General features: G+C 34.1%; 1 protein-coding gene across 2 annotated transcripts in view; it reads left to right on the plus strand.

The window, feature by feature from the left end:
* The window catches only part of Hgsnat (Heparan-alpha-glucosaminide N-acetyltransferase), a 55,054-nt gene that overhangs the window by 22,905 nt on the left and 11,687 nt on the right, over window positions 1–20,462 (plus strand). Inside the window, exons 8-12 of one of the 2 annotated variants that reach the window (XM_090180076.1) lie at window positions 8,688–8,795; window positions 11,023–11,171; window positions 11,783–11,895; window positions 12,436–12,557; window positions 12,859–12,985. In XM_090180076.1, the coding sequence (XP_090036202.1) occupies window positions 8,688–8,795; window positions 11,023–11,171; window positions 11,783–11,895; window positions 12,436–12,557; window positions 12,859–12,985 (619 nt within the window). Of the gene's footprint in view, window positions 1–8,687; window positions 8,796–8,847; window positions 8,956–11,022; window positions 11,172–11,782; window positions 11,896–12,435; window positions 12,558–12,858; window positions 12,986–20,462 lie in introns of both variants that reach the window. The other variant, XM_090180075.1, reaches the window with a different exon arrangement.

Here is a 20,462-nt window from a genome sequence, read left to right on the forward strand (position 1 = left end):
CGACGTAACTCTTGTATGAGTATTAATACAAGAAAACAGTCCATATTGATATAATGTAGTTAAATATTCTGATACTGACGGTTCGTTGGAATTTAGAATATCAGTATTGATATCACCTATCCAAATAACATTAGGAAAGTTGAATAATACTGGCATCGTTAATTGAATTTCATTTATAAAATCATCAATATTAGGGGTAGGTGATCTGAAGCATGCTACGATACGATAGATTATATTTTTTGGAAATTTTATGTCTACTGTTTTTATTGTGCCATTTGCAAATTTTATATTATTTTCACTGACAATTAAATAATTTTTTATATACATTACTAGGATTCCGTCATTTCTATTTTTATATGTTTCGGAACAGAAAACGTTATAAACGGGTATACAAAAGTCGTTAATGTCATCAATTTTAAAGGTCTCAGTTAAGGGCCCGGTGCAGAGACGTTTTTTTAACTCTCGTAACTTTACAATCCTCTTAAATTTACGAAAAAGGGTCGTGACCAATGAACTTACGATTTTTTTCGCGAAAATGGTGTGCAGAGGCAATTGGCTCGTAATTTTACGAGTGACTTTCGCTCGTAAAGTTACAAGGGCTCTGGAGGTGTCGTAAAGGCTAAAACGGCGCGAAATATTGAAAACAACAATGGCGGAGTTTGTCGCTTTGCTCGCGATGCGAAGAGCTGAAGAAATTAATCGAGGAATAAACGTTGTTGAACCAGTAGAAAATGAAAGAATTTATCACGAGAGACCAGACCTTTTGGAGTTATCTGACAGAGAGTTTTTAGCAAATTATTGACTTCCAAAAAGGGTATTCATTAAACTTTTGGAAGAGCTAAGGCCCGACCTTGACCATGAAACATTGAGAGGCCGGCCAGTATCTGCAGCTTCCCAGGTAGGAAAATAATTTATTATCAATATGCAATTGTGTTTTACTACTATTATACGCTTTAACACTGATTATATGGCCAAACACTTAAGTTAATTTTTTATACAACCTTTTGGAATACATTTTTTACATCGTACTCTTTCATACTCAAAACTGATATTTTATCTAGGCATATTTTTGAGTGACGCAAAAAGCCATTGGTCGAAGAAAATATCTGGGAAGGAAGTGATTTTCCTAAGACTTAGGAAAAGCACTTACCTAACCTCACCCCTTTCCTGAGCTAGGGGGCAAGACCAAACCAGAGAAAATTTGTTGTATAGAGTCAGTTTTTGGGAGATGTTTCACCCTCTATGTACCGTCGGAATGAAAAATTTCCATATGACAAATAACAAAGTGAAAAACATTCTAAAATAATTTGGTCTTTCCAACATTTTCCCACCGTGTGTTGCACTATAATGTTCATAATTTATGTTGCCACTTCTAATCATTGTTATTTTATATAGATACTCATTTGCTTGCATTTTTACGCGACTGGAAGTATTCAGTGGGTGACGGCCAATGATCATCGCCACATGGTGGAGAGATCCACAGTATCAAGGATCATTGGTCGTGTTACAAATTCCATCAACCAGCGAATGCACCGATATGTCAAATTTCCATCTACCCAGGAAGAACTTAAAGAAACATCTCTTGGATTCTTCAAGAAGACCAAGCTTCCTGGGGTCATCGGATGCATCGACTGCACCCACATACCTATCCAGAAGCCATCTGGTCCCGGTGCCCACATTTACATGAACCGCAAAAAACGCTATTCAATCAACGTCCAGCTTATATGCGATGCCAACACCCGCATTCTGGACGTTGTAGCGGAGTGGCCCGGGAGCACTTATGATGCAAGCATTTGGGCTAACTGCGGCCTCAGGTCCCACCTCTCTTCCGCAAATTTGGAAGGGTCATGGCTCATAGGGGACAGTGGCTATCCCCTTGAGCCTTGGCTCATGAGACCCATACCACATCCAGAAGGTCAAGCTCAAGAGAGGTTCAACCATCGCCTCTGTAAGACTAGAAGCTGCATTGAAAGGTGCAATGGCCTATTTAAGTCTACTTGGCGTGCGTTGAGTGATTACGGAGGCAATTTGCTGTATGCCCCGGATAAGGTTTGTAAATTTGTATTAGCTTGTGCCATCTTGTACAATTTCTACCTTGACGAAGGTGTTGATATGCCCGAGCCAATGGTAGAAGAGGAAGATGGCCGAAGCGACCAGGATCCCCCTGAAACCACTTATGCCCAATTACAGGTTCGAGCGAATCAAATTTTAAATCAATTGGTAAAAAACTTGAATAGGCAAAGATATTTACATCAAGAATAATATCAGTTTTCTACAAATTGATTTGATTTGATTTTTTCGGCCTGTAATTTTTTTAATTGAAACTACTCTGGCCCATAATTAACTTTCACGTTGGGGCATACTTATAGAGCAAATTTGCCCGTGATGTAATCATGGGTCTGATGTTTCATGGTCAAGGAGTCTCTTTTTGGAAGTTAAGAATTTGCTAAAAACTCTTGTTTATCTAATAACTCCAATGATTTTGTTCTCTTGTGATATTATTCTTTGTTATTTTAATACTGGTTCAATAATATTTTATTCGTCGATTACTTTCAAATGTTTCAGTTGACAATGAAAAATAATTGCTCTTCGCTAATAAAAATTTTTAATTTAAAACCAAAAAAACTGCAATTAATTATAGAATAATGGATATTAAAATATTCTTAATTCAAAAAGGGCGCCAAGTTTTTTGAAGTTTGTTTTGTCTAATGTGCTACAAACCTTGGGTAGATGGAGGCTTCTTATTAGGTAAAAAAAACAGCTGATTGAGAGTTAAAAACACAATAGCTGATAAGAGGTACATGGTAATCAATTAAATAGTTTCCAAATGAGGAAATAAGTAGATTACAAATATGAAAATATGGGAAAATATTTGTCTGGTAATTTATAATTTGTATTAATGTTATTTTTCAAAACCAATGATTTTATTTTATGTTTCATAGTTAGAAATGGGAAGTTCAAAGTCTGTAGTGGGTACTGCTGTGATACCAGGAATAAGATATAAAGGAACAATCAGATTTTTAACAGGTAATAGAGCACAGTGAATGCCAATAAGAATTCTAATTGCATTATCCAAATGACTAAAAAAATTTAATGAGAAATTTGGCCTCTTGTTACCATTTCGTAAAGTATTAAACTGAAAGTTTAAATATACCCTTCATGATTATTCGCAACCAACTGGGCTGCCTGGTTTAAAATGTCTGTGGATGTTAGAGTCACTAGTGAAACCAGGGATTGGTTTCGGGGAGGGCACAGAAGGAAACAAATAAAACAAAAATAATTATTTGTACATGCAACCATACATTGGGGGGGCTGCATGTAACATCTATGCCACGCCCCCCTTGCTACACCACTGAGTAGGAGAAGGTTCCTGGTCCCTGGGAGTTAACCTTTTTTTGTAACTCCTTTTTAACTTGTCACGTGAACCTTTTGTAGGTATAGCAGTTATATGTAAATTTATCTATATTTTCAAATCAACATTCTAAGGTAACCATAATTACTATAATTCAATTCAGAGTTTTCTAGGCATTTGGTTAAAATCCCCTGGGCCCACGAGGGACTGGTTGGGGGCCCTCAGCTGTAGGAGTCCATTGAGGTGTCTAAAGGGACCCAACATGTGGAAACCCTCTGATTACTCTTGCAAAATATGAACTACAATACACAGTTTCTATTTGTGGTGAAACAAGTCTTTTTACCAAGTTCAGGACTCTTTTTGAAAGTTCATAATCAGCTAAAAACTAATAATTTATCTCTCGTGTTATAAAGAATATGAATGGTTCAATAATATCGTTGTTGTTCACCAAAAAAATAAAAATGCATTTAAAACAAAATTGTAATTTATTCTAATATATAAATAATTTAAAAAAAGGCGCCAATTTTGGAAAATAAAAATGTGGATAGATGGAGACGTCTTGTGAATAAAAAAAACCAAGAACAACATCAAACAGCCTGTAGCTGATGAGAACATGGATGAGAGTTAGGAGCAGTATTGAAAAGTTTATTTTAAATAATTTACAATGTTAAAAAATGAGAAAAATGATAAAATTAATAAAATAAGAGAAAACATCCAACTGAAAGCTAGAGAAAGGTATTAAGTAATTTGTAGTCATGATGTTTTTTGACATAAGACATACCTACAATATTGTTTTATTTCTAAGGGTTAGGAAATGGAACTTCAGTTGAAGTGGCAACTGGACTAGAGACAACATTATCTGTAGGAACAATTCTGCACTCAACAGGTACCAGAGCGTTGTGAATTCCAATAAGAATGTTATTTGTATTATTCAAATGGTTTGAAAATTCAACAGCGAGTTGGGAATTTTGAGACCGTTGGGCAACCATTTCAGTGTGTATTAAGGACAAAATTTGATTTAAACGTTCCTGATTATTAACAACTGACTGGGCTGCCTGATCAAATGTGTCAGCAGATGTTACAGTAGGAGTAGGTTCCGGCGCTCTGGGAGTTTGCCTTTTGTGACATCTTTTTGTTTTGTCATGTGAACCTTTTTTATGCATACCAGAATTAACCATAAGTAAATATTTTAATATTGTTCAGAGTTCTGTAGTGAGTAAATATCACAACACCCTCAAGGTTTCCACACTATATCCAATTCAAATGCTCCTGGCTACATTTAATAGGATATTTCCAGAATGTTTGAGTAAAATTTAAGTGAGTTTTAATTTTTATATAATGTTTTTTAATTTATTGGTTTTCTAAGGTTAATTTTTCAATTTATTTATCTGTGGAAACCCTATATTATCATTTAAAATATTATAACAAATACCACTTTTAGATTTTTTTTGGGGACTGGATGGTGCTTCCTCTATGGTTTCTAATTGCGGTGTTGGAATAGGTCTAGGAGGAAGTGGGTTTTCACTAACCGTCTCTCTCGCATCTGTTTATGAAAGTACAACTGAGGTAAATCTTTTAACGTATCTAACCTGACCTTATTCAAATATACCTATGTCCGCAACCAACTCTTGCAAACTTCTAAATTTCTTTCTTCCCACAGGTTTATCAACTGAGGGAGCTAAACAAGATTTTGTATAAAATATGAACTGACATTCTAATTCTAAACTCATTTTACCACGTCTACTCCACCTAGTCTAGGTGGTGACGGTGATGTGATAGATTTCTCTTTGAAGAGACGTGGTAAAATGAGTTTAGAATTAGAATGTCAGAAAACCCACTTCCTCCTAGACCTATTCCAACACCGCAATTAGAAACCATAGAGGAAGCACCATCCAGTCCCCAAAAAAAATCTAAAAGTGGTATTTGTTATAATATTTTAAATGATAATATAGGGTTTCCACAGATAAATAAATTGAAAAATTAACCTTAGAAAACCAATAAATTTAAAAAATTTATATAAAAATTAAAACTCACTTAAATTTTACTCAAACATTCTGGAAATATCCTATTAAATGTAGCCAGGAGCATTTGAATTGGATATAGTGTGGAAACCTTGAGGGTGTTGTGATATTTACTCACTACAGAACTCTGAACAATATTAAAATATTTACTTATGGTTAATTCTGGTATGCATAAAAAAGGTTCACATGACAAAACAAAAAGATGTCACAAAAAGCAAACTCTGCTCTCCTGCTTTTATTTTTCCCATAATTTTTGACAAAATAACAGACTTTCAAAAATTATCTACATGTAATTAAGTGTTAAACTTGGAACTACTAATCGAAAACTGCATTCACTTTCTAATGACAAAATGGAGGTGAAAACTGAATAGCTGATAATTTTTGCGTCAAATTCCGGCTTTTCTATTGGCTAGTAGGTGGGCGGAGCTTCAACAAAAACAAATTCCAAAATACCAGACTCTTCATTTACGAGCGCCCGAAATATTGTCTCTGCACCGCGATTTCGATTTACAAAATCGTAACTTTACAACATCGTAAATCCGCTCTCGTAACTTTACGAGGATTGTAAATTTTTAAAACGTCTCTGCACCGGGCCCTAAGACTATAACATCTAACGATACTTTTAATGATTCAAGTAAAACCATAAATTCATCGTAATGCTTTCTGAGGCTTCTAATATTTAAATGGTATATATTTACAGAATTGTGCGGACTTTGGTTAGTATAGAAAAAATCTGAATTTAAAGTTTCCAGTCTGGGGTTATTGAAAATATCGATATAAGTATCCAACATAAAGAAATATAACTTTAATCCCTATGTAAATGTCATCTCGTTAGACAATATTTTTAAGATCATCGAGTGATTTAATTTTGATAGCCCCAAGGCTATCGTCTTTTCTTATGAATATTTTTCCGTCACTCACCCATACATATTTATAGTTTATTAATTTAGTTAGTTGTTTAGTTTCAAACAATAACTTTTTATTGAGGGCGGTTAGCTGTTCGTTAACATATATTTTGTTTTTTTTTAATGCCTTATCTAGGTCACTTCCTAATACATTTCATTTAGATTTGAAATGTTTAATCCAGGTATCTCTGTATTTTTTATTAGAAAAAACTACTCTGATAATTGGAAGTTGTTTACTCCTCATAGGTAATCGATATAAATTAACTATTTCGTTGGCGTTATATATTACGCCTATTATTTTTGCTAGTGTTTCAATGGCTATTTCTAATTGTTCATTTCGGGTTTTTTCTATACCAACTATTTCTAAATTACACAATAAAGCATCTTGTCTAATTTCATTTATGGTAATTTCGTGCATTTGTAGTTTAGCTTCTAAGGCAATATTCGTTTTTTTAAGTTCATTAGTATCTTGATTTACGACTTTAAGGTTGTTATTTACGGCAGTTATAGATTGATTGAAATTGTCTATCTTATCGCAGCAAAATTTAACAGATTTTTCAAGGTCATCAATTTTTTTTAGCTTTTTTTCAATTAAAGGAATTTTAACGACGTTTGCTTCGATTTCGTCTAGTTTATTCATCTTTGTGTGAATTTGGCTTACTTTCATAAGTAGCGATTGTAACGTTGTTGGTGATATATTCGTATCCGTAGATTCTGATCCAGGTCCAGTGTCCGGTACATTTCCGTCTTGGTTGCTATTATCGACTTGGCCAGACTTACTGGTAGACCTAGGCATACAAAATTCACACTTCCAGGTTGGCTTGCGTGCTGTGCGGAACGATTCGTCGTTTTTTATGGTGGTACACGATATATGAAAATAGTCTTTACAAGTTGAGCGTTGGATGCAGTCTTTAGCATTATTTATATTTGCTACACATTTTCTACATAAAGACATGTTATACGTTAGGCTTAGGCCTTAGCTAGTACGTTATTGTTTAAATTCGCGGAATAAAAATGCCACGTAAGCAACCTTTGCCGCCGATTGCAGTTTTAAACGCCCCGAAAGTTCAATCTACACAGTGTAATTTTTATTTGAGGGATGAATTTGAAATGAGAGCAAAGGCTTCAGTCAGTAAACAAACCCAAACCTAAATTTTTAAGTGTTATGTTGTAAGGGACTAATTTAACTTAGGCAAATAATTTAACAAAATTATTATAAATCAAAACCCTTTCCTGGTCTGGGTGTTGTATAGGAGGCCTTCCTGAACCGGGGAACTTAGTCTGCTCTTCTGCATACCTTCCATCTCCCCTCAATCAGGCCGACTCTCTGCTATTTATAGCTAATGGGTGGCCGGCGATATCACGTCATATTAGGCTTTCTAAAAGCACTGATTTAAGTTACATGTGTATCTATTTTAAAAAGTCGTATTATTGTTTTTAAAATGTCGTATTTGTTGAAAATAGTAATTTCTTAATTGATTAATCATTCCGTGCTATGACCTCACAATCATTAACCCTAGGGTGGCGCCATCTAGTGGCGACATTATCACATTAAAGATGACTAATGTTTATTATTACTAATGAGTTAGTTGTCAAGGAGAACTTGAGCTGACAGGGTGTGATGAATTAGCTTCCCCAAATACATTAACTAGAACATAGGCCTTTGTGGTCTTGTAAATATGTATAGTAATTTTAACTTTAACCTTAACGAAATACAATAATAAATCAGTTTATGTAAATCAGGTGTGATTTATTCACCTACTTTCCAACAGTATTTTAGGTTCAATCATATATCTACTTTATATACTTTCTTTTGTAAAATAAATTATCAAATTATCGCAAGCGAAAGTTTAATATCTGTGTATTTTAAAGCGAACAATTTTTACCGCGGAGTACATCGATACACTTAATGTTCCTGAAAAGTGGCGAGGGGGAAGGCATCACCAAAGCCAAGAATTTTTTACCCCTCAAATAAGATGTCCCAGGTCGAGGTGATAGTATTAGACTTTATCTCAATATTTACTTTTGGTACTATTCCAACTAGTAAGTTATGTAGCCTATAGTGTGACTAGGTCTCACTAGAAATTTTACTAGGCGCGAAGGTACAGTTGGCACACTTTTGGGTCTTATACTACTTTTGTTTATACTTAATGAAAATGACTATCGACAATCCTTAAGAAAAATGGTTGAATGGGGAAGGAAAAACGCCACTGGCAGGCCCTTCATGTCAGAAGACATCAGTTTTAGGGAACAATGCAGGGATGATTCTATTTCTTTTAGGGGGAGGAGTTTACCTTTTGGTAATAAGGGGGGATTGGGAGAAATTGTACAAATCGGCTCAATATAGACATTTTCCCTAAAAATAAATAAATACATTCTCGCTATATTAGGACGTTTACTTTCTTTTAGAATTGCTATTGTCATTATGGTTTTTGTAAATTATGGTGGAGGGAAATATTGGTTTTTTCACCATGCCAAGTGGAATGGACTGACTGTTGGTGATTTAGTCTTTGCTTGGTTAGTATAATTAATATTTTCTTACTTTTTTTGCATGATATTGAAATATCAGTTTGTCCATTGTTGTGATGATATTCGTCAATTATGGAGGTGGAAAATACTACTTTTTTGATCACCTACCATGGAATGGTTTGTCTGTTGCTGATTTGGTTTTTCCATGGTCAGTTTCTTTTTATTTACTGATTTATAATTTATTGTTAAGTGTTCTATGATTTTATGTTGCGTGAATAAGGACTGTCTTATTTTGATCTTGGACAAATAAAGTTAAAAAGTTTAACAATTATCTTGGTAGAAGCGCAGAAGAAGAGTTTTTAGAATGCTTATGGGCAGTGCTATAACTAAGGGTTTTTAAAGGTGATGCAAGGCTATACACCACTGTACTTTGGGTCCATTAGGTTATTTGTCAAAGATTCAATAAAATTTTACTAACAGTAAAAATAGTAAGAGGAATAGAGTAAAGTTGAAAGATATAAACATCAGGGTTGGCAAAATCCTTGTTTTTTTTAAAAAGAACAAAAACAATGTTTTTTATTGTTTTAAACAAGATTCATTGTTTTAAACTGTTTTTAAAGCGAACAATAAAAAACACATAATAAACAATAAAAAACTATGTTTAAAACAGGTTTTAAACTAATAATTATACTTATGAATCACGAGTAAACTTATTTAAAGAAATATTACGTATCATTAAACGTATTATCATAAGTGGCATAATTACCCTAAGTGTGTCAATAAGATGAATTTTTCCATGATACCTTGTTTGACGTAAATGATGTCATTTTTTCCAGTGACGAAATTTACGTTATGTGTTTGCGAAGCGGCGTCTGCGGCGCAAGCATTAAAAATACCATATAGAGTACTTGAACGGAATTCGCGAGTCCTACGTTTCTTTGGTCTGTTTAGAACAAGCTCAAATTGAAGATTTTCTGTGGGAAAGGCTCCTATTGGCACACTTAGGGTAATTATGCCACTTATGGTATTATAAATAAACTCACAGGGAGAAGAACCAATGAGTACACGCTTATTTAAACGAGCCAAGAATTTCGCTAAGCGTTGTTGACCAACCATTGACGGCCTTAGGGTTTTCGATGCCTAATGCAAATACTACCTAACCCGTAGTAGGGTTTTTAATATAGCTATCATCCTGGAATTTTCGGTCGAATAGTACTAAGAAAAGGGAAAATAGCTAGTTATCCACACATGGTTTTTAGTTTTGGTTTATTGAAATGTGCACGTCTGCAGTCATAAATCATCACAAATAAACAATGTTACATAAAATAAAATTTTAGGTACCTCTATAATCTTAAAACTTCCATCGCGTCATAAAATTTCTAAAAAATCGAGAAAGGGGACCGAAATCCCTTGATTTTTATCTTGGAGTGCCGCCTAGTCGGTTTTAGCCCGATCTGTCCAGACCGGCCGTGTTTCTTGTTACTTAAAGCCCGGCACAACCCGACTAAACAGCAACCCTACTTTTATCTCGTGCATAGGTAGTGTCCCAAATAGATGTATATTGGCAGCTATATAAATTCTATTCAAACAAAAAGACAAAATTCAATGTGCTCGTAGGATTTTTGCACTGGTTGGAAATTTATGAAATCATATCGAGCCTTTTCAGTCGCTCTTTTCAGAGAATCTTAAAATCAAACTACCCGTTATAAATACAATTTACGTTTCTTAGAGCCTTGGAATGGTTTTTTCTACCTTTTCCCTCATATTGAATAACGAAAATCTTACAAAAAAACAATGAAAATTTACGTTATAAAAAACATGTTTAAAACAGATAGTTTAAAACGTTTAAAACAAATTGGTGTTTGTTTAAAATATTTGTTTTAAACGTGTTTTAAACACTTGTTTTAAACCTTTTATTTAAAACTTGCCAACCCTGATAAACATATCTTAATCTTACGTTAAGTTTCAAGATTTCATACTTCCCGTCCCATAATCCCAATGTTAAATTATCTTTTTTCTTGCTAGCTACAATTTCTAGGACATGTTTATTGCCAGAAAACTAGAGTTAATCATTATTTTTTAATAATGGCTCATTTAATTAACTCAAAAACTTCATTTAAACAGCAATTGATTATGATATAATTAAAATGATTTTTCTCATAAACACTGTCAGTAGTAGCTTAAGTTGATTAGTGACATTTTGTATTTAGTATTACTCTGAAAATGTAAATAACCAGATTGTAATTGAAACTATATATTGTTTTTTATTTTGTAGGTTTATTTGGATAATGGGGGTGTCTATGGCAATGTCTATGAGATCTTTGGTTAAAAGAGGAGTTCCACGTATGAAAATCTTTCAAAAGATAATAAAAAGAACATTTATTTTATTTGCTTTGGGGATTATTCTGAATACATCTTATGGTGGTAAGTATTGTCTTATTCTTATGATAGTGCAGATGTTTTAATTCAAAACATCAACCCCCTTTTGGGCTGATGTAAGGCTTCATGCCACTGTCCCACATTTGTGTTAATGTTGGGGGGGGGTTTTCAATTAAACCATAGATTATTTCAACTCAGCAGACATTGGTACTACTGCACCATCAGCAGGAGCAAAATGAAATTCATGGTCGTACCCAAGCCCAATTATTATATTATATTATATGTATAGCTATATTTAAAATATTTAATATGAAAAACATTTAAATGCATGCCAAATTGAAGCTAAGCTTTGTAAGCCTTGCAAATGATGGTGATCTTATGTGAAGTTGCATTTACATTCTCAGATCAGATTTCCTGTTTCATTAATTTTTAAAACATATTGAAGTATAATGAAAGTTAATGTAGAGTACTAGCTCACAGATTGCCACAAGCATTCCACGTAACACACTTTTTATAATTACTATTAATTAGTCAATATTTTATTTGGCTGTTCAGACTTAGAAAATTAGAAACCACTCCAGCATAGTGTTAATCTATATATTTTAACATTTTTATGCGACCTTAATGTATTATACAATGCTTTATTTTATTTTCAGCAAATGATCTACAAAAAATTAGAATTCCAGGAGTACTTCAGAGATTTGCTATTTCTTACTTTGTTGTGGCATTTGTACACATGTTCTGGGCCAAGTCTGTAGATAGTCATACTGTATGGAATATTTATGAGTTTGATATTTAACTTTGCATGAATTTGGTTCACAATAGAGTAGTAGCAGTGCAACTTTATCCATGCTTTTTCAATATAGAAACTTAGGGTGTGCCTACATTGGTAGCCATGGCCAAAGCTACATAGTGCTACTGCTCTATAGTCATTAACCTATTGAATATGTAATCTGAACCTAAAAGTACTTAATTAATGGCTTTAAAAGTCGCTCAATGACTTAGGCCTAAACTAGGTGGTGTATTGCTGATAATTTTTTTATTTTAAAGTACTTTACGCCAGTAATTAGGACTTAATAATTAATCCGCTTAAGTTCCTAATTTGTCATAGAAGGCCCTAGCCTTCCACAAATATCTTCCTTTCTGTTGAAAGATCTGGAAGTCTCTCCCCCAACGCATGTTATTTTTTAAATTCATTTTAAACATAAGTAAAAATTATCATCAACTAATGGAACTAAGCCAAATGCGTCATAACCAGCAAAAAAATTAAAACTTTCGTACCCCAACTTAGTATATTTAAAATTTTCAGGACTCAAGATTTTCAATGTTCCAAGATATTTTGATGTATTGGATGGAATGGGTCATTATGATAATTATCTTGATGTTACACGTGATTCTAACATTCACTGTTAGTGCACCTGGATGTCCCAAGTATGAATCAAGATTTTTTAATAGGATATGTATAAATAATAACAGAAGTTTATAATGTATCTCTTACGAGTGATGTATCCATCTACAAATTAAAAATGAAGCCTGTCCCTTCTCAGTTACACAATGAAAAATGTAAAAATTACCCCACTTTTAAATGTAAATCATATTTTACCTCTTAAATAGTTTAATTAAATCACTATTATGATTTTTATTTAACATGTACATGTTTCACGGAAGTAACATAAAACTAAGCAGAATTTTACTAGGAAAATTCTTCATTGTGAATTTTTCATTCAATTAGAGGTTACCTTGGCCCTGGAGGGCTCCATGATCATAAGAAGTATGAAAATTGCACTGGTGGGGCTTCTGGATATCTTGATAGGAGTATTTTTGGTAATGCTCACATTTACAACCACCCAACTTCTAAGGTAAGACCTGATGTTAGAATATACACTTGGCATTTTTATCAAAGATTATATTTTAGCATAAGTATAACATAGTGGTAAAATCTTAATTATAGAATGAAATGTTGTTTAAATCAAGCCAAAACTAATGAACAATTTTAAAATTAACATTTTCCACCGCAATTAGAACTTTGAATTATACCTGCGTACAAAATTCCATATAAATTGAACCAGTAGCATTGGCAAACCAAATGCTGTTTAGTTTTTTTTTTAGTAGAGCCCAAGAAAGCTTTGTTTAAATGTTTCATACTGAAGGGTCATTCCATGATAAATCAACCAGAGGTGTCCACCCTACCCTCTTAGATTTTTCTAAAATTTGGTTTATAGGGTAATTTTGAGCCAAAAAGCCGATTATCAAATTATTTTTAATGAACTATAAACGGTTTTGGAGATATTTGATAAAAAATTTGGCCAAAAATGGAAAAAAGTGACCATGGCCTAGATCTAATGTAAAAAATTCTTATCTTTTGATATAATAGTCCAATTTTAACCGAAATAAAGTTATTATAGAGACATTTTTGCGATAGTTTCAAATAAAAATCTAGAACATTCTATATTGAACCATTATTTATAAAAATTCAGATTGAATCATTTGACCATTGACCTTTACTTGTTACTCAATTTTTAAAAACATTTTAATCTTTTTTTTCGAATTCCCCATCCGTGATTTACGAAATAATGTTGAAACCCCAATATTTTATTTTTAGTTTTCGAGAAAAATTTTATTTTCTAATTGACCAAGTAAATGCCGAAGCTCTCGAATTACCGAATGTCTTTGGTGAAATATCTACTGGTGATTTTGTATCGTGTTTATGAAAACAATTACTATATAGCAGTAGTTGAGAAACTTTCGCATGAATTCAGCAATTTAAAGGTATCCTGCATATGTCCACCTGGTCATTCGGATTATTATTCCTGGCCTGTAATTAAGGATTAATTCTGGGTTCCATCTGACAATATGTTGTGCAAAATTGAACGCCCAGTTTTAGATAATATAACTAGGCTAAGGTCTAAACATACTACTAGCAAAGAAGACCAAAATGTATAAATTGTAAATAATTTTCAATGAATGTAAATAATAATTAAACACTATTGTAAACTATTAAAATAAAGGCTCTTGTGTTTGTAAAAATGTGATGTATTCCCGCTCTTGCCTCTGGATCTGTTTGAAGCAGGCAAATATACGAAGTGCTTAGAAAACGTATTTTTTCAAAAGGCCAAACCAATCCTAAAAGAAACTGCATTACTTGGTCAATTGGTGTTGTAGAAAATAATTTTTTTTCTCAAACTAAAAATAATACCTCAACATTATCTAGTAAATCACGGATGGGAAATTCGAAAAAATTTATTAAAATATTTTTTACAATTGAGTAACAAGTAAAGGTCAAAGGTCAAATGATTCAATCTGAATTTGGGTGAAGTGAACTACATCAGACTATTGTATTTATATACCCCGTGCACCGCCTAAGCATTACAGGCATTTTTCATAATTTGTCCCGGCCGAGCCGTCGACCTGTATACAAAATTAGGAATCACTTCCTAAAAGACGTACACAAAACAGATATACACCCGTATATTTGTACCACCTACGTTATAACGCATTACGCGTTCACGATCGTTGATCGTTTCGTTATCCAGATTTCGAAGCCCATCCATTTGGAGTGGTCTTCTTATCAAATGGTTCGTTTTGGGACAATTACGAACATAGTGCTCTGAGTCTGCTTCCAGAGCACCGCATATGCATTTGGGTGATGCAATATGCCCCAAGTTGAACAGGTAAAGTGGGAAATTACCATGTCCACTTAGGATTTGCGTCAAATAGTAGTTCGTATTGAAACTACTTTTGACTTGAGGAAAGTACTTCTTAGTTACCTTACCTTTCTCACTTACATTCCACGACTCCTGCCACCTTTGAATCGTCACTTCGTTGAGCCACCTTTTAATCACCAACTTAGTTGGCTTCATTTCCTTCTCCTCTGGAATATCAGTTGCTGACTTTGCAAGAAAGTCAGCCCTTTCATTCCCTGCACAACCCGTGTGCGACTTTATCCAAGTAAAAGTGACCTGCGTCACCATCCGTTTCAACACCTTACAGATTTTATGGCATAGGCCATGACTGTTTTTATGATTGCTTATTGCGTTTATAGCAAAAAGACAATCCGTAAAAACCGTTGCACCATCACCAGGACGCTGACCTTGCTCCTTAACCAGCAAATACTCTCATGTATTGCTAAAAGCTCAAGAGAAAACGCATCCACCTTACCATTAATGCGAGTGACCTCGTTATACACTTCTACACCATCCCTGTACACAGCAAATGCCCCCCCGGCACCTCTACTGGACAACGAACCGTCAGTAAACACCTCTACCCCATTGCCATTGGGTAGTTGCTCTGTGATGTTTATGATACCCCTGACCGCTGGGTGGTTCTCCCATGGGTCGCCTGGGTAGAGGTAGTTACCACGTCGTAACTCCACCTCACAGTGCTTGCTGTCTTCCCTGAAAACAGCAGCTTCCTGGTTCACCACCAAGGACCATCAGTGCATTGCTCGAGACAGTCCGGTAGGCACAAGTGATATGAAGGGCAGCAATTCTCTGTATTGAGCTCAACTTCCTCACCATAGCACTATTCTGCGTGCTCTTCCACCAAGCACCACAAGCGTAAGCCACTACTCTGACAATGCAGCCATTGTAGATAGTCCTTAATGCTTTATGGTCGAGGCCCCACTCGACCCTTGCAAAACAGGCAATATTTTGCACAAGCTTTGTCACCAAGACACTAACTTCCTCGAGGTGAGGAAGAAAGGTAAGCTTGTTGTCGATGGTGACACCGACAACTTTCAACTTGTCAATGTTTGCAATGTTGACGACTCCCATCTTATAGATTTGGAGTCTTTTCATAACGCTCTTTGCGGCGAAAGTTGCCGCCGACTTTTTTATGGAAAATCTCAGCTTATAGACTTGGCTCCACTTGGTCAATTTATCCACTATCACCTTACCCGTGGTTTCGAGAGCACGCCTGGACATGCCCCAAAATAATAACTGCAAGTCACCCGCGAAAGCTTGGATTTGAGAATCCTCTGGATACTCAATCCTCAGTGCGCTATCCATTACCACATTAAATAGCAGAGGTCCACTGCATGAACCCTGAGGGCAGCCGCGGGCAGTGCCCCCGCCAGCAGTAGGCACAAGTAGGCAAGTGCCTATGTTCAAAAATTTTAGGCCTATTTTAGGGGCCTCTAAAAGTTTAAAAAAATTGCCTTTTTCAAGGCTAATTAGCTATTCTAGCTTAATTATTCAAAAAGCCCTTTTCAAGGCTAATTAGCTATTCTAGCTAAATTATTCAAAAAGCCCTTTTCAAGGCTAATTAGCTATTCTAGCTAAATTATTCAAAAAGCCCTTTTCAAGGCTAATTAGCTATTCTAGCTAAATTATTCAAAAAGCCTTTTTCAAGGCTAATTAGCTATTCTAGCTAAATTATTCAAATAGCCTTTTTCAAGGCTAATTAGCTATTCTAGAAAAACTATTCAAACCGCTTTTTTCAGGGCTTTGATATAGCTGGTATTATTAAAAAGTCTGTTTGAAGACTACATAGCTTTAACTAAGCTTTATTTTCTTAAACCTTTTTAAGGTTATTTCGCTAATAGTATATAATAGTAGCATTTTCAAATATGAGTACCAGGAAATTTTTATCTGGGTCCCAAAAATGAGAAAAATGGAAAAGGGAAGATAGTTTCGCTAGTAATCAGAAAGGTGCAATGGCATGTTTTTTTAAATCTTCCGCGCAAAGTCATAACTATAGTTCTGAGAAAAACCTGGTCAAAGAATTGGGAAAGGGTTTAGAATCCGTGGAGACTGATAACAGTCACTGTTTTAGTAATACTGCTGAAGTTCTTCCAAACGTCAGTACTGATATGGAAATGGAACTGACTCATAAAGGAGAAATTGCAGAAGTAATTGCAAACCCCAACTCTAACCATGCACAAAATACATCAAACAACGTGTCCGATTCAAAAGAAATGGGCTTACACGCGTTGAATAACTTGGATATTAGTCTAGATAAAGATTGCCTTCCAGTTCATCCTAAACTAAATCCTTTTGCTAAAAGATTAATTGGCGGTAAAAATCGAGGTTTCAATTCTTCTTGGTATGACAAATATCAAATGATTGAATATTCAGTTGCAAAGGATGCAGTGTATTGTTTTTTTTTGCCATAATTTTTTAGGCAGTAGAAACACTGCATTTCTAAAGGGATTTTCGGATTGGAAAAACATGGGGACACAATTCGAAGAACACTTCACTTCCAACAAATCTTCTCACCAACTAGCCTACAAAATGTACTTAGACTACATGGAATCCAAATCCCGTGGATCAATAGTTTGCCAGGTTAACGACCACCATAGACTAGACGTTATTAGAAACAGAGAGGTTCTATCTACACACGTGGAAGTGATTATTTTATGTGCCCAACAAGATTTAGCACTTCAGGGGAACACTTACACATCCTCCGACAATATTGGGAATAGGGGAAACTTTATTGCAATATTAGATATTTAAAAAAAAATGTCATGATTTAAAAGCAAGTTTAGTGAGAAAAATTATTGTTCCAGAGGTCGACTACTATAGGGTAGTTTGGGCGCTTGCCCAATGTGTTTAGCTCCGGGGGTCCGAATTAAAACGTAATAATTAGATTACTTTGAAATTTAAAATTGTCAAAATTATTTTAAGCACTAAACAAGAGGCTGTTTTACACATCAATATTAATTTAATAAGTTAAAACACAACAATAAAACAGTTCAGCTTGAAATACCGCGAAACTAGACAATGGCCACTGTAGTCTTCCCCCTTAACAATGGGGGAGTCAAGCCTAAATAAGTAGTTGATGAATTTGGGTAAAGAGGTAATCGTAGGGTGGAATTCTTCGATTAAAAGTAAAGTTGGTAATATTTATTTGTAAATAATATACTTAATAATAAAAAATTTAATAATAATAAAACTTTTATTAATTTAATAATAATAAAATTTTTATTAATTTAATCATGATAAAATTTTTATTTATTTAATAATAATAAAATTTTTATTAATTAAATAATAAAAGTTTTATTAATTAAATAATAAAATTTTTATTAATTAAATAATAAAAATTTTATTGATTTAATAATAATAAAATTTTTAAATAATTATATACAATTTGGCTAGTTAAAGAACAACAAAAATTACAAAGGAGTTTTTTATGGGGCCTCTTAATCACGCAGTGCCTACTCGCGAAAAAATCCTGGCGGGGCTACTGGCCGCGGGTCAGTACTCTCCGTACACAGGTACTACCTGCCCTCACCACTGCCACCCTATCCTTCAGATAGTTAACATAAACCTCATAAATGTTTTTTGGACACTTAAAGTTCCTTAAACCGTGTTAGATTCCTGGAATCCACACATTGTCAAAAGCACCCTCGATATCTAAAGATATCAGACTGGTGTGACAATTATTTGCCTTGTTATCCCTGATTCGTGGAGCGACTATGTTTAAACCCATATTGCTTTTCGCTAAGCAATTTGTTGCTGTGTAGAAAGTAATACAACCTTCTTGACAACAGCTTATCAAGCACCTTCCCTACAACAGGAAGTAGCGAGATTGCCCTGTAGGCCTTAGCGTCCTGCCTGTCTCTGCCTTCTTTATAAAGAAAAACCTGCTTAGCAACCTTCCAAAGCTTTGGGAAGTATCCCATGCTGAGGCAAGTGTTGAAAAGCCTGACAAACAACGCTGGGCAAGCTAAGAAAACGATCTTGAAAAGCTCAATGGTAATACCATCCTCACCAGGAGCCTTGCCCTTCTTAAAAGAGTTGATAGTCTGCAAGACCTCATCACATCGTTCTGAGAAATAGACCTTAAGTGTTTTCTCTGTCTGTAGTTTTTTTTTTGTCTTCACTAAATTGTTTTTATCTTAAGAGGGTTTTTTTTTTTCAAACCGAACTAGAAACATATAGCTTATTCTTTTATTTGGTTTCATTTCTATTTCTTACCTGGTTGTTTTTGCAGTTATCAATTTTCCAATATGGGGTCTTCTAGTGCTAGAATTTGTTTCATAAGAATATCTATTTTGTTGAATACTTATGTTTTGTATATGATAATGTAAATATAAATACCTACAAAATGAAACCTGCTTATTTTTTTAAAATGAAATTGTTTTTTTAAATATCTAAATTTTGTGTGAGAGGGTTATTTTAAGTTAATAATCCAAGACTATTGGTGTTTAACGTAAGTTTTTTTTAGTTTGGTAGCAAAATGTATTTAAATTTGTTTTAATTTAGTATAAAATATTTAAAATATTGCTTTCTAAAACTTGGAATTATAATTTGCAATAAGTGTGTATTTCTTGTTCAGTAGCCACAGCTTTGGGGGGTTATAAGGTCATTGGTTTGGAAAATAGATTTTAGAACATCTTTCTCTAAAGTATCAGGATTCGTAAGACTTTTTTTCTGGACATGTTTTTTTCTTGTGCTGAAAAACCTATCTTGAGTCTTAATTTTTTTTTTTTGCGGGTTCATCCTTTGATAACTCCGTTTCTTCGAATTTCAGTTTCATCTTGCATTTTTCTTTAATAGCTTTGGCCACTGCCAAGGTATTTTTCAAGGAATTTACAATTTCACTCTTCTTACTTGGTGACAGCCCTTTAGCAATTTCCAAAATTTCAGAGCACATTTTCCCGACGTCTTCATCTGTACATTCCTTTGATACAGCTGGTTTTTTACATATTGGAAATGTAGTTCCATTTCATCAGAGACATTTTCATTTCTACCTATTTCTTGACGTTGTAGTTTTCCTTGAGTATGTTGGACCACATAATGGATGTGTTTGCAAATAGTGGCGTTTATTAAAAAAATCAGGACAACTGCAAGAATAAGTGTGAATGCAAATGTTGCAGAAACTACAAATTAGTGGGCAAACGAAAGATTCACATATTTTTTCAATAATGTACTCTGTGTTTTTTGTTTTCTCAGATTCCAATTTAAAACAACCTTCTCGTATTTTTTCAATTTTAGCATTCAAATTTTGGCTTTGAACGTGGGGACTTTTGATAGTGGATATTTTAGTTGTGGGGGATTAATGGCAATTAGTAAATAATCTAGACATCTTTAAATGAAATATAATTAAGTTTAATGAAGACCAAAAGTTAGAATATCAAAATATACATATCTCTCTCAAAAGAACATGACACAACAAGTAAAGTTTTAGTTTTGGTTTGCAGACGAAATTCGTCTGCTATATTGTCTGTTATGTTTAGCAGACAACATTAGTCTGCTAAAGTGTCTGCATTGACTTTGCAGACGACATTTACAATATCCTATGGGAAGTACAGCAAAGGCCTTACATTAGTTGTATTTTTACCTTTCTCCAATTTGATCAATCTTCGGAATGATTTATCCCTTACCAATCTAAGGA

The sequence above is a fragment of the Leiobunum rupestre genome, chromosome 6 (genome assembly GCF_980474605.1).
Source record: "Leiobunum rupestre chromosome 6, qqLeiRupe1.1.hap1, whole genome shotgun sequence".
In the NCBI taxonomy this organism is placed as follows: Eukaryota; Metazoa; Arthropoda; class Arachnida; order Opiliones; family Sclerosomatidae; genus Leiobunum; species Leiobunum rupestre.